Here is a 15,880-nt window from a genome sequence, read left to right on the forward strand (position 1 = left end):
CAGGGTGCCCGGCCCTGGCAGCTCGCGGCCACAGCGCTCCTTCCTCTCCCGGGTCATCAGGGTGGCTCTGCCCCTGCAGCTGCTGCTCCTGCTGCTGCTGCTTCTGGCCTGCCTGCTGCCCTCCTCCGAAGAGGACTACAGCTGTACCCAGGCCAACAACTTCGCACGGTCCTTTTACCCCATGCTGCGTTATACCAACGGGCCTCCCCCCACATAGAGAGGCCTGGCCACACAACCAGCCGGCTTACCACAGTGCCCAGCCCAACCTGAGTGCAACTGTTAGGCTTTGGCACAATCCAGGGAGCTGCTTCGGACACCTCCCTCTGGCCCAGGAGAGAAGGCTCTCTGCAGCCCAGGACTAGCCTTCAAGTGCTGTTGTTTTCCCAGGACGGGGAACCTGTCCAGCTCCTCCTTAGGGGATTTGCTGATTTAGGCATCCCTAGACTGTGCAGTTCCTGGGGAGCCAAGCACTTTGTGACTTCTGATTTACCTGTCAAACACCCTGATTATAATGTCACTGCTGTGGTCAGTGAATAGCAGCAGGCATCACCTAATCTGTGTCACAGAATCAAGCCAGCAGTCTACCTTAGAAACCCACACCCGCCCTTTGCTGATGGACTGAAACAATCATATTTAAAGAGTTTAGAATTAATTCTATTCCAGTCAGGTAGCAATCTGGAGCTACAAGTGATAAACCAAAATATTTCTATCCAGTACTTAGTTCTGCTTTTTTATATTGCTTACATTTTTAAAGACATTCTATTGCATGGATGTGGTTATTGTGCATATTTTTTAACAATGCTCAATCTGTATCGATAATGTAAACTTCGATTTTTTTTAAAATACATTTTAGCTTTAGCTTTTGACTACCTGTACAGTAATTGCCAAACCACAGATTTGATAGAGAAGGTTTTTGTAAGTTAATTTTGTAAGACTTTTCACATTTAAAATGATACTTTCAAGTTTTGTTGAACTGTTTGGTCAAAGGGATCAGTATAGAAACTTGGGAGTTGTTTGTGTACAACCCAGATGTTTCTGATTAAAAAAAATAAAACCCGAACTCTTGTACTGGATTATATTACAAAGCAGTTAAAGGGTATGCTTCAGTCTTCCAAAGAGCAAGCATTCTCCCCCCTTTTTTTAATAATTCAAATGAAAATTTACAGAGACTTTGGATTTCCATTCATTCATTGTTGCTCTTTTCTCCCTGCCCACGCCTCCTCCCCAGTTCATTCTTCTCTTTGAAAAGTAAAAGAAAAATTCTTTCATTGTTTTACAATCCCTCCCCCTAGGTCCACTCCACTATGCAGCCTTCGCTCTGGACTTGGGTCATGACAATAATACTTAATCACATATCCCTTTTAAACAGTTTTCTCCCTTGTCTGTTTCAATGCAGTATACATAATTTATCCCATCTTTCTCAGTCTCCCCCCAACCCCAGTGTCAGTCCTGTTTTACAACAGTGGCACTATGCAGTATTTGTCCTCCCAGTGTCAGTCCTGTTTTACAACAGTGGCACTATGCAGTATTTGTCCTTTTGTGACTGAGATATCACACTCAGCATAATGTCCTCCAGGGTCACCCATTTTGAATAATATTGCATGAGTTCCTTGTTTTTCAATGCAGTGTAGTATTCCATTGTGTGAATATACCACAGCTTCTCTCTCCATTCGTTTGTTGATGGGCACTTAGGTTGTTTCCAGTTCCTTGCTATTGTGAACAAAGCTGCGATAAACATGGGTGTGCATATATCTGCTTGGATGTCAGTTATGGTCTCTTTGGGGTATATTCCCAGTAGTGAAGTTGCTGGGTCAAATGGTATCTCTATTTGCAACTTTTTGAGAAAGTGTCTCACTGCCTTCCACAGTGGTTGCACCATTTTACACTCCCACCAATAGTGAATAAGGGTTCCAGTTTCTGCACAACCTCACCAGCATTTGTTGCTTGCTGTTCCGTTAAATTTGAGCAAGCATTATTTTTAAAAATTCATTTTCGTGCTAAACTAAGTTTTCATATACTCTCTCCATTTAACATTGTTCAGAATCACTTAGAAGATCTAGAAAAGCCAACCTGCCTGCAGGGAAGAGCCTCTTATTTGTAAATCACAGTCTCTAAATCACGTCCCTTGTGGTGGGAGACCTTCAACTGCTGTAGGGAGCCGGGGAAGTGGAGGGGGGAGCGGCAGGCAGGGCCAGAAAGGAAACAGCATTTGTGCACTTAAACACAAAGCACAGGTTTATTTCACCCAGTGTTTTCTCAGCTCTCTCCACAGGAAATGAATAGGAATCAGGCAAAGCCACTTGGTTTCTAAGTATCAAAAGAAAAACTGCACTGGGCTGTTAAAGCTGGCAAAAGAGGCTTATAATAAGGGGCAGTCTCTGAGTGGTGCAAAAGTTTCAGTGCCAGACTACTAATAGTAATACTAATCGTAATAGTTGCACCAGGTGTGAAGATGATGGTTGAAACCCAACCCAGAGGTGCCTCAGGTTAACTCATTAGCCATTGCTGTGGAGTTGGAATGGACTCTCAGCTGACCCCCTGGTCAGTTTCTGAGACCATGTCGCACAGGAGGAAATTGCCTTTTTCCCTTGGAGCGCTGGTAGGTTCAAACGACTAGAGAGACCTGGCCTTTGGGTTAGCAGCACAATTCCCTCCTCCACAGGAATACCTGGCAATCTTTCTGAAAGGTCAGAGCCTGGAAAACCCTAGTGGAAAGTTCTGCTTTGCTCATCTACGGTGGGTGGATGAGTCAGAATTAACTCCATGGCAACCGACAACATCAGAGTAAAGGAGGGGAAGGGAGAACCTTGTAGTGGCGAAGAAAGGGGACTGTTAGATGGGACAGAGGTCAGAACTAAGTCACGGTCCTACTCTCCATAGATACCAGAACTGCCAGCTTTTTCTTAAAAGGGGGATGGGTAAGTGATTTCCTAAGATTATGGCTGTGGTTAGGGCCATTCTGTTCAGACTGGGGAGGGGGAAACACTTATTATAAAGTTACTTAAACAGTGGAAGATCCATTAACTTCCTGTCTTGACCTGTTTAAGATAAACCTCCTTGAGACACAAAAGAGGGATTTTTCTGTGAGAATATGTCATCACTGACAAGTCCAGTACTAACACCCATTTTCATCTAAGCAAGATGTATATTGACATCAGTATTTCTCCTGCTTGGTGAGAAACTGTCTTCAACATTGTTTTGCATCCACCCCACCCCCACCTCCGCTGCCCTGTCCCCTGACTCTTAGACCTTCTAGAAATTACTGAACCTAATTCCAGGGCTAAATGTTCCTGACCATCATCTCTGGACCTGGCAACACTGATGACTTACCAACAATCTCAGTCCCCTCCTCTCCTCTGCCAGGAACAGCTCCCCTCACAAGAACCAGTGCAGCCCATCACTGTACAAGCCCAGATGGTGAATATTGTGCCCTCTCCGTGGAGGACACATGTCGCTCCTGAGCAGCTCTTATGGGAAGAGGCCCTGAACCTGTCTGCACTACACGTGCAGCATTCCAGGCTACCCAGTTGTTGAAGTGATGAAGAGAAAGGAGCCTTTACCACAAAGCATTTTCTCCTCCCTAAAACAGTCTTTGTTCATGGGTCACATTAACCCCAAAGGGAATTTTAAGTGGAAATAATACCTACTTTTTCCTTTAAGCCACTGAATTTTAGGGAGAGGGCTTTGTTCTGATTTGCCAGAGTTCTCTGTCCCTGTTTTCTGCTTTCCACTACAAAGGACAGTTGTGCCAGAGACCCAGGCCTTTTCTGCCCTTTACAGACTGAGGCAAGATGAAACAGCTGCTCAAAGTTGTTTATATCTTAATTACCATTCTGCATATTAATTATTTGCACTGCTTTAGGACAAAGGCCTTTGACACAATAACAGTTAACAGGGGTAGGTGTGTCAAGAGACAGTGAGATTGGCTCAGGATAGAGCAGAATTCAGAGCTTTTGTACATAGGATCACTGAGTCACAGACAACAACATGAAATATGACAACAACCGCCCCTCAGAGGGAACCGCTGTTGCCCGAAGGACTGAGGCTCCAGATGCCACAACTTTTCTTTTTGTGGTCTGTTTTACTTGAGCACACAAATGCCTGAGGTTATAAATCCCTACGACCTTGCAAATAGCCGACTAATGATTATGTGTTTCTGTTTCAAAAAGCCTTGGATTTAGTCAGAAATTATATGCAAACATTTGTGCCCATGTGCTTTTCCCCTAGATTTTCATCAAATTCCCCAAAAGCTCTGTGACCTGAAAGAGAATTCAGAACAGAATGCAAATACTGTTTGTTTTGCCTAATTATAGAAAGTTTTTATACTCGGCTCTCAACAAATAAAATTTGAAAACAAAAAATTTATGGAAAACACTTTATTACATTTACGTCATGTTACATTTCCTTCTGTAAGAGTACTATAAACTTTAAAGAGACACCAAGGGAAAAATACTATCTAGAGGGCTGGAGGGCAAGACAGATTCTGCCTTCACACAACAGCAATCTTTGATATCTAAAAAGGTCCAAATTTAAAAGCCCATGATGATCATCAACAAATTGGTTTAATAGTACAAAGCGTTCGGCTGAAAAGCTGGTAAATCCTAACCAGCAGGCTCTGAGGGACACAAGACCAGCATTTAGACGTTCACCACAGACAAAGCAATTCAGTAACATTACAGTTAGCAGGAGCCTCAAACCTCTGCCCCGCCTGCAGAGGAAACCCACCATCACCTACTAGAGACCACCCCCAAGAGTGAACCTTGGAAGCCTTGGAATTTCACAAATCCTTCACTCCAAAGCAGCAAAACGGGAAAAGATCATATGTTGCAGAAACAATGCACAGTTTAGAGCTTATCACTGAAGCCAGAATTCCTGCGTCTTTGAGAGCTATAAAGAATAAAGCATGTGTTTCCAAAAGCATTAGTATACCAAACTCCACAGGAAAGTGCCAAGTATCTAAAAGATGGACGATTTCATGTGGGTAAATTTCCACGGGGTATACTCAAAACACCTTTGGGAAAACCAGTAGCAGTTGGAAAGGGGCAGCTGTGTACACTAGGAGCCTAGGAGGAGAGGATGGGAACAAAAGAATTCTTTACCCATGTGTCACTCCTGTCCTGTAAAGGTCCTTGCAGATCTCACCTAAGATGAGTGGACAGAATCTAAAGGTGCAGCAAGAGGCGAAGGGTATCCGTTACCCTGCCCTTCGGCTCAAGGGGCGGACACTGTGGAGCCAGTCCTGTGCAGAGCAGTGCTGGGCCGGCTGGCTCAACACCAGTCCTGGCCCAGGCTCTGCTGTGAGTAGTACCAGAACCTTGAGGTGGTCCTTTTACCACTTCGGACTTTTAATTTTTTTAAGTATAAAAGATGAGCTTCAACGTCTATTTCTGAAGTTTGCAAACTGTTACTGTGAAGGGGTGTTCTGGATATTTAGAGGGGAATGCTGAGAGTAGACCATAACCCCACTTAACCAGAACACGTTAGATTGAATTTAATGTGTAGATTGTGAAGCTTAAAAATATTTTTCATTTCTAAACTAGTTGAATGGTACAGCCAGTTTCCGCACTGCAGTCAGACTGTGGAGCTCTATCATTTACATCAAGTAAGTTTATTTCTTCTCTTTCAAGTTTCAACAGCTGAAAAGTTGGGGTAACTATTATGAGGGTTCAAAAAGAATATGTGGGGCACAAATACCTCTCTGCACACGGGAAGCACCCCATAAATATTTTTTAAGTACTGAATGTTAAGTGTTTTCCATAATTTCCTTCCCTTAATTTTGTATTCCTTTTTCAAGGTTTTAAGCAGTTTTTTAAAAAATGTACCAAATCTTATTAAATAAAAATATTTCTTTGCAAAACAGAATGTGTTGGCAAAGTAAACCTAATTTAAGAAAGAAAATGCTTTTAATCTCCTATCACAAAGTAACTTTTTAGACATTATCACAAAAATCAAGTTTCCAGTGTAAAAATGTAACTCATTTATGCATTCACAGTGTTCTGGAAAATTTACTCTTTAGAAAGCAAGTTAGGATTCTTTCAGAGGAGGTGTGAGTCTGAATCGACTAGACAGTGACTGTTGCTGCCACATCCAATTCATCTTCCACTCGGAATAAGAACTAATTGTACTAAGTTTCTGTTTCTCTCAACTCACCATATAAATGTTCTGATAAGAAAATATTTTCAAATACTCTAGGGCATAAAGAAACTTTTTTAAATAATCACCCCTAAACTGTTTTTGAGTTCACAAGCAGGCCTTGTTTAAGTGCTGTGCTTAACAAGTGGTATCATCTGGTCAGTTGACCGACACGCTGGCGTGTGTACTCTTCCTGCCACAGACCAGCACTCCTTGTATATCCACAGCCAGAAATGTCCTTGTCTCCCCTGATGGACAATGTGATGGTAGCTTCCGCCTCAGCTTCAACCTACACCGACCAGAAGAAAAAAAAATCTCTGCCTCAAAATCAGTTCTGACTCCTGGTGACCCTACAAGGCAGACCTGCTTCCAGGGCTCCAAGGCCATAATTGTCCCAGAAACAGGCTACCACCTTTTTCTCCCATGAAGCAGCTGGTAGGATCAAAAGGCCAATCTTTCATTGGGCTGCCAACTGCTTTAGCCATAATGCCACTAGGGCTCTTTGCACTGACCAGAGAGAGCCTCATTCCTACAAATCCTAGGACTTTCTCCATACGGGGGTGGGGCTGGGGAGCCAGAACAACAATCCTGGGACAATAGATAGAGTTTTAAGGAAGGCTTCTGCTGAGGCTGGGAGGTTTAAATCCCCCCATGAAAATGCAGCCTCCCCAACTGGTCAGCAGGTTCTCGAAATGCAAATCAAGAGTAATCTGTGTTAAAATGGCAGCAGGGTCTGGGGGAGGATGCCTCAGCTGGGCCCCTGGGATCCCTAGGTCTAGGCCCTTTGGGCTTTGATGGAGTCATAGTGATGTGTGATATCAGTCCTCACAGGCTGTGAGGTAGGTGTGTGAAACTGGTCCATTCTCATTGTGGTTTTCAGTCTTATCATCAGGTGGTCCAGAGGACAGGGCTGTTCGGTGCCACTGAAAGCATTCCAACTCCGAGAGCTTCTGTACAAAAGAACAAGGCACTGCCCAGTCAGTCCCACACCTCCCTCACGAGTAGCCCATTGCTGCAGCCACTGTGCCAGGCCACTAAGGAGCTGCCCCTCTCCCCACTCCTGTGCCAAGCATGGCACCCTTCTCCAGGCAGGGTCTGTCCTGGGGACGCGTGGAGAAGGAGTTCCACCATCCCCACTTCAGAGGAACATTCTGCCTGGACTTCTTCCAACACAGATTTGTTCATTTCTCCAGTAGTTCATGATATAGTCAATATTCCCAACACCATTATTCATTATTCTTTATTCATTGTCCAACTTTGACGTGCATAGGGGGCAACTGAAAATAACCACGGCATCCTTGCACTTTAACACTTTAATAAAGAGGTCCAGAAGGTTGGTCCAGTGCAAGTCCATGGTGTGATTTTCTGACTGCTGCTCCCATAGGCATTCACTGTGGCTCCAAAAGTATCCCAAGCTCTATTCTTAGGGTAGTTTAGAGACTGCACTAAAATGAGCCCACTTTTTAACAAGGGTTCACACACTCTCCTTTTCTACTTAATAATAACCCTCCTGAGTCAGGTTCCCACCATTCATTCATTGCAAAGTCTTCCCGAAGAGTGGGGGAGATGGAAAACCAGAGAGACCACACTGAGATCCTATGAGGCCATCCAAGATAATAAACAGCATTTACACGTGCCCACCCTTGAGAACAAGGAAATGTATCACTTTCTCACTGGATTCTCAACACAGGAGGCGAGGAGATGGACAGAAGGTGGTACTTGGCCGAGCCTGGCTTAGCAGTGAGGGGCCACCACGCAGCAGAGAGGCAACGCTGACCGGCCTACTGCACCCCACTGCACGTGCCACTCAGTCTCTGGCCTCCAGTGGGGCTCACTGCACACTGGGCTTCACAGGGACTCCGGGGTCTGGCAGTTCTCCCTGCTCTGCCTCTCCTCTGCCAGACTGGACTCCGACCCCGAGGACTTGTACCCCCGAAGTGTGTGGGCGTTCAGCATCTCCAGGAGCAGGTCATAAATGGGGACCACGTTCTTGCACTTCATGTTGAGCAGGTGTTCCATACCTTTGTTACTGTAAGGACAAAAAAGAGCCAAGGTTCCCTCTTGAGAGGCAGCGGGCCTCCAGCTTAGAGCCAGCCCAGCCCCACCCCGCTTCCACCAGCACCTCCAGAGCCAGTCCACCCCCCCAAGCCCCACCCCGCCTCCACCAGCACCTCCAGAGTCAGTCCACCCCTCCAGCCCCACCCCGCCTCCACCAGCACCTCCAGAGTCAGTCCACCCCCCCAAGCCCCACCCCGCCTCCACCAGCACCTCCAGAGTCAGTCCACCTCCACCAGCTCCTCCAGAGCCAGCCCAGCCCCTGATCCCCACTACCACTTCCCAGAGCCCTCTGCTTTGAGGTTCTGACACTCCACTCCCTCAATACCCTCCCCTTGAGACAGGACAACAGCATGGCACAATGACCAATCGCATTTGTTCTGGAAATGGTCAGTCTGTAACCACATTAAGGGTGATGAAAAATTTTGGGAAGGGAAGGGTTAAAGGTGATTGTTGGACATCAGGATGAACATAATTGTCACAGAATATGAAGATTTTTAAAATGGAAAATGCTTTGTTAACATAAATACCACAATAAGATAAATACTTTTAAAAAATATGTAAGATATAAAAGGGAACAGTGAGGCAGGTGGAGGCGTTTCCATCACTCAGAAATCTAGGAGCACGTACGTCTTCATACGCGACCCTGAGAGCCTCAGCCCTGGTGGGGCAAGGGGGCCCATGTGTGTCAGGGTAAGTTGTCTCTGCTAGGACCCCATAAACAATCTGTCGGCTCCAGTGCTTACTAAGTGTAGATGAAGTCCACAAACTAGAAAAAAAAATCTGCCTTTAAAGAACACAGCTACACCTTCTTGACCTCAACTTTTAAAACACTCCCCAAAGCTCTCCCCTTCCTCTGAGCATGCCCCCTTCTCGGGATCTGTACCTGGCATGCCTGACGTGAGAAAGCAGCAACAGGAGATTGGCCAGGCGAGCAGACTGTTGCTGGGTGGAGATGCCGCTCTTGGCGATCACCCAGACCAGCGCATCGGTCACCGCATTCAGCAAGTGAGTCAGCTTCTGGCTGCTCTCCGTCTCCTGCGTTGCTGCAGTTAACGGGGACATACCTGGTCAGAGGAGAAAGCCACAGGAGATGAACCCGTGTCGAATGCTGAGCTGCTACAGTATGTCTATGTTCTCCAAAAAGGAGCCCAGAGTGACCTGAGTTTTAGGGCATCAGTGTATGTCACGGAATCTTAACAGCATGGTTTCGCCTCCCCAAGCCCTGCTATGCTGTGAGTCAGCACTACAAGGAATGGGCTCAGAGACCTGGCTCAGTGGCCTTGCAGAGCCCGCCAGGCCTAGGATGCGACCTTGCTGCCACAGCAAAGGTCCCCAGCCATCTCAAACTATTGCAGACAAAGACACACCTAGAGATGGTAAGAAAGTGAGATCATTTATCCATTCCCCACTAGGAAAGCCCTTCATCTAAAAGGAGTTTGTTGTTGTTAGGTGCCGTTAAGTATGACTCATAGTGACCTTATGAACAACAGATCTGAGCCCTGTTCTATCTCACACTTCCTGACACAGTAGCACTCACTGCAGCAGTTACCATGTCAATCCACCTGGTTGAGGGGCTTCCTCTCCTTTGCCGATCTTCCACCCATCATGCCCCTCTCCAAGGAATAGCCCCTCCTAGCAATATGCCCACGGTATGAGGCAAAGCCTCATCATCTTTCCCTCCAAATAGCATTCCAGCTGCCCCCTCTCTAAGACATAACTGTTTGTACTCTTGGCTATCCATGGGATATTCAGTGCTCTTCTCCAACACCACAGCTCAAAAGCTCAATTCTTTTTCTGTCATCCTTATTCATTGTCCAGTTCTCAGATGCATAGCAAGTGATTGGAAAGACTATAGCCTGAATCAGATGCACCTTAGTCTTCAAACTGACATCATTACTCCTCAATAATTTGGAGAGGTCCCCAACTGCAGATTTTCCCAATGCAATGCATCTCCTTATTTCCTGACTATTGGTACCAAGGGTGTTAATTATGGATCTGACATCAGCAATGATATCCCTGGTGCCACTACCTCTTCTAAATCCTGCTTGAACTTCTGACAGTTCCCTATCTATGTACTGTTCTAGCCATTTTTTAAATGATCTTTAGTAGTATTTTGCTTGTGTATGATATTAATGATATTGTTCAATAATTTCCACAGTCTGTTGGATCGTCTTTCTTGGGAATGGGAACAAATATGGACCTCTTTTGATCCATTAGCCATACAGCTGTCCTCCAAATTTCCTGGCATAGACTAGTGAGCCCATTCAAGGCTATATCTGTTAACTGAAGCAAGTCAACTGATAATGCCGTTGATTCTTGGGGCCTTATTTTTTGCCAATGCCTTCAAATGACTCACTAAGGTGTACCTGATTCAGGCCAGGGTTGGCTACACAGTCAACACTCTTGGCACCAGCAGCCAGGACATCAAGAGACAAATTGCATTGGGAAAGTTAGCTGTCAGGGACCTCTCCAGAGTACTGAAGAACAAAAGCATCAGGCTGGAGATTAAGGTGTGCCTGATCTGGGCTACAGTCTTCACAATTGTGTATTATGCATCTGAGGACTGGACAGTGACTAGGAATGATAGAAAGAGAACTGACGTCATTTAGCTGTGGTGCTAGAGAAGACTATTGAATATACCATGGACTGCTAAGAGAATAAACGGGTTTATCCTGGAGAGGGTGAAGCCAGGCTACTCCTTGGAGTCAAGAATTCTGAAGCTTCTGACATACTTTGGACATGTTTCAAGGAGGGACCAGCCCTCGGAGAGGGACATCATATATGGGAGAGTAGAGGGACAGCACAGGACAGGAAGACCATTGATGAGATGAATCAATCCAGTGATTGGGGTAGTGGGAGTACGTGTGTCGGAGACAGTAAGGATGGCACAGGACAGAGCAGGGTTTGGGGCTCTTGTACATAGACAGGGTCGCTATGAGTCAGTCACAAGTGACTCAAAGGCACATAACAACAGCTATGCACCTGAAAGCTGGACAATGAAGAGGGATGACAGAAGAAGTGAAGCCTTTGAGTTGTGGTGCTGAAGGAAAGAACTGAATATCCCATAGACTGTCAAAAGAACAAAGAGATATGTCTTTGAAAAAGTGCAACAAGTGTCCTCCTTGGAGGCAAAAGTTGTGAAGCATCATCTCATTATTTTGGGCATGTTACAAGGATAGACTATTCCTAGAAAAGGGACAACATGCTTAGAAAGATGGGGGGTTAGCAAAAGAGAGGAAGACCTCCAATGAGATGGATTGATACAGTTAGTGCAGCAATGGGCTCAAGAGTGTTGGAGTGATGAGGATGGCACACGATAGAGCAGGTTTCAGGTCTGTTGTTCATACACTGTGAGTTACGTTGTTAATACACTATGAGTCGTATTCAACTCAGCAGCACCTACCAACAATAACAACATGCTGTAACACTCCTGCAGTCTCTTCTATCACTGCCTGCTGCAGACAGCTGTGGCAGGGCCCACTCTCACGTCATCCTAGTCCTCAGCATCTCACTGTTGGTGGCACCTTGCTGGTGTATCCAGCATCTCAAGGTCTTAGACCAGTTACACAGCTCCTTCTGCCTCTGATTTTCATCTTGGCTTGACAGAGCTCATATGACTTTTTCTCTCTTGATTCCCACAGTTCTCCCCACGGGCTGAACTGGCTCCTGCCTCCTGCCCAGCCTGGTGTTAACTGTCCTCTGACTCTACTGTCTGAGACAATGTGACTTATCCGTGCTGCCCCACCAGTGCTACTGCCATCAACTCAACTCCTTGATTTCCTGGAGCAGGGAAGTAATCAAGTGCTTTGCTTCCTTTCAGTTTAAAAGTAAGAGTAAATAAAAAAATATGTGACATGAGGCAGTGCGAACAGTTGGTGGCTGGAGTTCACCCAGAGAGATTCCTCAGAAAAAAAGCCAGGTCTTTTCAGCAAAGATCTGCTTCTGCAAGGGCCATCCACGGAAACCCCTGTTCAGCACAGTTCTCCTCTGACACACTTGGGGTGGCCATGAATGGGAATCAACCTGCCAGCAAGCAACTGGTGGTGGGGGTGAAATCAATACAAAAACTGCCACGTTTTCACTGCAATGAAGACAGAGGCTGGCACACCATCATTTGTTCCAGCAGTTTGTTTTGACAATTTTCCATTTTCATTAGCATTTTCAAACTCTTTCAGTTAAGGCAAGTGACATGTTGTTGTTGTTGTTGTGTGCTGTTGAGTCAGAACTGACCCACTGCTGACCCTCCAGTGGGTTTTCAGATGCAGTTAAGCACAGAGGAGATGACTGCCCATCCTTCTCCCATGAAGCAGCTGGTGGATTCAAACCGTGTGCCTTCAGGATAGCAAGTAGGTCACTAGGGCTTCCTAAGGCAAGTGACATATAGAACTATAATTATGGAAGGTTAGTGCTTGGCCATGCCCACAGAGGCCTTCTATAACTTTTTTAAAAGTTGAGGTTTTTTTCTAATTGTTATGTACTGTCAAGTCCGATCCAACTGCCACAGGAGATTTCCCCTTCTTCTCCAGCAAAGCATCTTGTGGATTTGAACTGCACACTTTCAGGAATGCAGTGCAACTTCTTGCCACTAGGCCACCAGAGCTGCCTGGTGATGCAGATTTAAAACAGGTCCAGAAGAAGCTTTTCCACTCACCTCATTCTCCACAATGGCTTTTCAAGTCCTCTGCTATCCACCAGAGGATCTGGCCCAACCGTCCTCCCACTCTAGAGGAAACAAGCCCATCCCTGACTCAATGTGTTCTCAGGGAGGGCCAGAATTCACACCTGCACCGTGCCTTCTTTCCCCAACTTCACAGTCCCCCTGAAGTAAGGTCCCCATCACCCAGCACAGCTGTCGACCCAGACTCAGCTCCCAGCACATCACGCCCTGAATCCCACTTGCATTTCATTGAATGTGTAATGTGTCCAACACGCTCAACTTTCTTCCTAAGACTCCTCTCCTTCTCACTTTCTTCTCTCCTCCTCCTTTTCCATCTCCTCTTTGTTTCCTTATCTACATCTAGTCCTCCTTCAGATGCCAATATGGCCATGCACACCTTCTGGGAGCCTCCCATGTCTGCCCAACCTAAGTCCAACCTAAATTCCCCTGCTGAAGCTCTAACATGCACCCTGCCAGAAGTGAGTGCCATCTGTCCTGAATGCTGGGTGGCTGCCTCATCCTCACATAATTGACAGCCACCGACCCTGAGCTGGAATGGACACAAGTGCTTTGAGAACATAAACTCTGTCTATCTTGATTACCATACGGCCCCATCATCTAGCGCCCCGGCTATGGAGTAAACATTCACACATGGAAGATGGTGATTGAATTCACATAGGTTGGACTTACTGCATTTTTGAGCTAATCACATCTTTATAATTAAAACAAAAAACCATACATATCTTTAAAAAATGCATATCTTAAGTAAACACACAAATTACTCATCAAATAAGAGCAAACTCAACTCTTTGCCATCAAATCAGAATCAACTCAGAGCTGACCCCCTACTAACTCGTTCTTTAAGGCTGTACATAGAGTGGGAAGAGACTGCCCATCGTTCTCTTGTGCAGCAACTGACGGACTTAGCACAACTCCCTGCGAACGACTTTCCCTAATATTGATTTCCGCTGCATTAACGACTTCTTTCTTTTCACTACTTTGGTGGTGGTGTTTGGTGCCATCAGGTTGACTACAACTCACAGCAACCCTATGAACAACAGATCTGAACCCTGTCCTATCCTGTGCCGTCCTCATCATCTCTGCGACACTTGAGCCCGATGCTGCAGTCACTGTGCCAATCAGTCTCTCTGAGGGTCTTCCTCTCCTTTGCTGACCCTCCACCTTTCCAAGCATGATGTCCCTTTCCAAGAACAGTCTCTCTTAGCAACATGCCCAAAGTATATGAAGTAAAGCTTTGCCATCCTTGCTTCCAAGAAACATTCTGGCTGCATTTTTCTAGGGCATAACTGTTCTTTTGACAGTCCATGAGATTTTCAGTACTCTTCTCTATTACCATTACTCAAAGGCATCAATTCTTCTGTCATTTTTATTCACTATTCAGCTCTCAAATGCACAATGACTGACTGAAAAGGTCATGGCCCAAATTCTCAGTACTTTGGAGACGTCCCAGACATGCTCAGTACTATTACATCTTTTGAATTCTTTACTGTTAGTACCGAGAGTATTGATTGTGGATCCAAGTAAGAGGCAATCATTGACAACGTTAATCTTTTCTCCATCTATAATGTTGCTTATTGGTCCAAATGGTGAGGATTTCTGTGTTCTTGATGTCAAGTTTCAATGCATATTGAAAATCATAGTTCTTTTGTATAAAGGTTTCAAGTCCTCTTCACTTTCAGCAAACAAGGGTGTGTTAACTGCATAACACAGGTTATTGACAAGCCTTCCTCTGATCTTTAAACTACATTCTTCTTCATAAAGTCCAGCTTCTTAAATGATTTGTTCAGCATACAGATTGAACAGGCATGGAGAAAGGATACAATCCTAACACATTTCCTTCCTGATTTTAAACCATACAGTGTTCCCTTCCTCTGTTTGGACACCAATTTCTTGATCTAGGTATAGGTTTCATATAAGCAGAATTCGATGTTCTGGGATTATTTCTTTCCATGTTAGCCACAGTTTGTTATGATCCACAAAGGCAAATGTCTTTGCATAGTCAACAAAATGCAGGTAGATAATCTTCAGGTATTCTCCGCTTTCAGCCAGGAACAACCTCATATCAGCAAAGAAATCTCTGGTGCCACAGCCTCTTCTAAACCCAGCTGGAATTATAGCCATTCTTGAATGATCTTCAACAATATTTTGCTTGCAAGTGATTTAGTGATATTGTTCAATAACTTCCACATTGTGTTGGATCACCTTTCTTGAGAAGAATAAAGAGGAATATTTTCTAGTTAGTCAGCGAAGTAGCTGCCTTCCAAATTTCCTGGCATAGACTGGTGAACACGTCCAGGGTTGCCTCCATTATTTGAAGCATATCAATTAGTATTCCATCAAGTCCTGGGGCCATATTTTTTAACTACTTTGTTGTTGTTGTTGATTGCCTTCGAGTCTAGCACGAGTCACAGTGAACCCATGAACAAAAGGCCTGAAGCTCCTCTACAACCATTGACATTTATCAACATTCATAGAGTCTCCAGAGGCATGTTATTTAGAAAGTGGATGCCACCCCTGCTTCCAAACCAGTCATAGTATGTTATTGTTGTTATGTGCCATTTTGTCCCTGCAAAGTATAGTGACAGTGACCCTATATGTACAGCAGGTCTGAATCATTCCCTGACCTGTGCCAGTCTCACTAACTCCAACACACCAACCCCAATTGCCCCAGTACGGTATCAATCCATCTCATCCGGGTTCTTCCTCCCTTGCACTGTCCATCCACCTGTCCAAGCATGATGTCCTTCTCCAAGGACAGATCTCTCCTGGCCATACACCCAAAATAAGTAAGGCTGAGCTTCAAAAGCTTAATCTAGGAGAAACTTCATTTTACCCTCTCCAAGACAGACTTATTTGTTTTCTTGGCAGTCCACAGTATGTTCAAGACTCTTCTCCAGCACCACAACTTGAAGGCATCTATGCTTCTTCTGTCATCCTTAGTCATTGTACAACTTTCTGGAGCATAACAAGTAATTGAGAAGAACATGGCCTGGATTAGGTACACCTTTGTAT

The 15,880-nt window shown here is 45.2% G+C and overlaps 2 protein-coding genes across 2 annotated transcripts in view; one reads left to right on the forward strand and one right to left on the reverse strand.

Annotated features, from left to right (window-relative positions):
• SYNE2 (spectrin repeat containing, nuclear envelope 2) overlaps nucleotides 1-217 on the forward strand; it is a 342,029-nt gene extending 341,812 nt beyond the window's left edge. Inside the window, exon 115 of the mRNA XM_006891797.1 lies at nucleotides 4-217. Coding sequence (XP_006891859.1) covers nucleotides 4-217 — 214 coding nt within the window. The remainder of the gene's footprint in view (nucleotides 1-3) is intronic.
• Nucleotides 218-7,980: 7,763 nt separating this feature from the next.
• Nucleotides 7,981-15,880, reverse strand: part of ESR2 (estrogen receptor 2 (ER beta)) — a 60,402-nt gene continuing 52,502 nt past the window's right edge. The window contains exons 7-8 of the mRNA XM_006891830.1: nucleotides 9,074-9,254; nucleotides 7,981-8,161 (exon numbers count right to left, since the gene is read on the reverse strand). Coding sequence (XP_006891892.1) covers nucleotides 7,981-8,161; nucleotides 9,074-9,254 — 362 coding nt within the window. The remainder of the gene's footprint in view (nucleotides 8,162-9,073; nucleotides 9,255-15,880) is intronic.

Source organism: Elephantulus edwardii, unplaced genomic scaffold (assembly GCF_000299155.1).
Source record: "Elephantulus edwardii isolate Elephantulus edwardi_28Jun2011 unplaced genomic scaffold, EleEdw1.0 scaffold00104, whole genome shotgun sequence".
Classification (NCBI taxonomy): domain Eukaryota; kingdom Metazoa; phylum Chordata; class Mammalia; order Macroscelidea; family Macroscelididae; genus Elephantulus; species Elephantulus edwardii.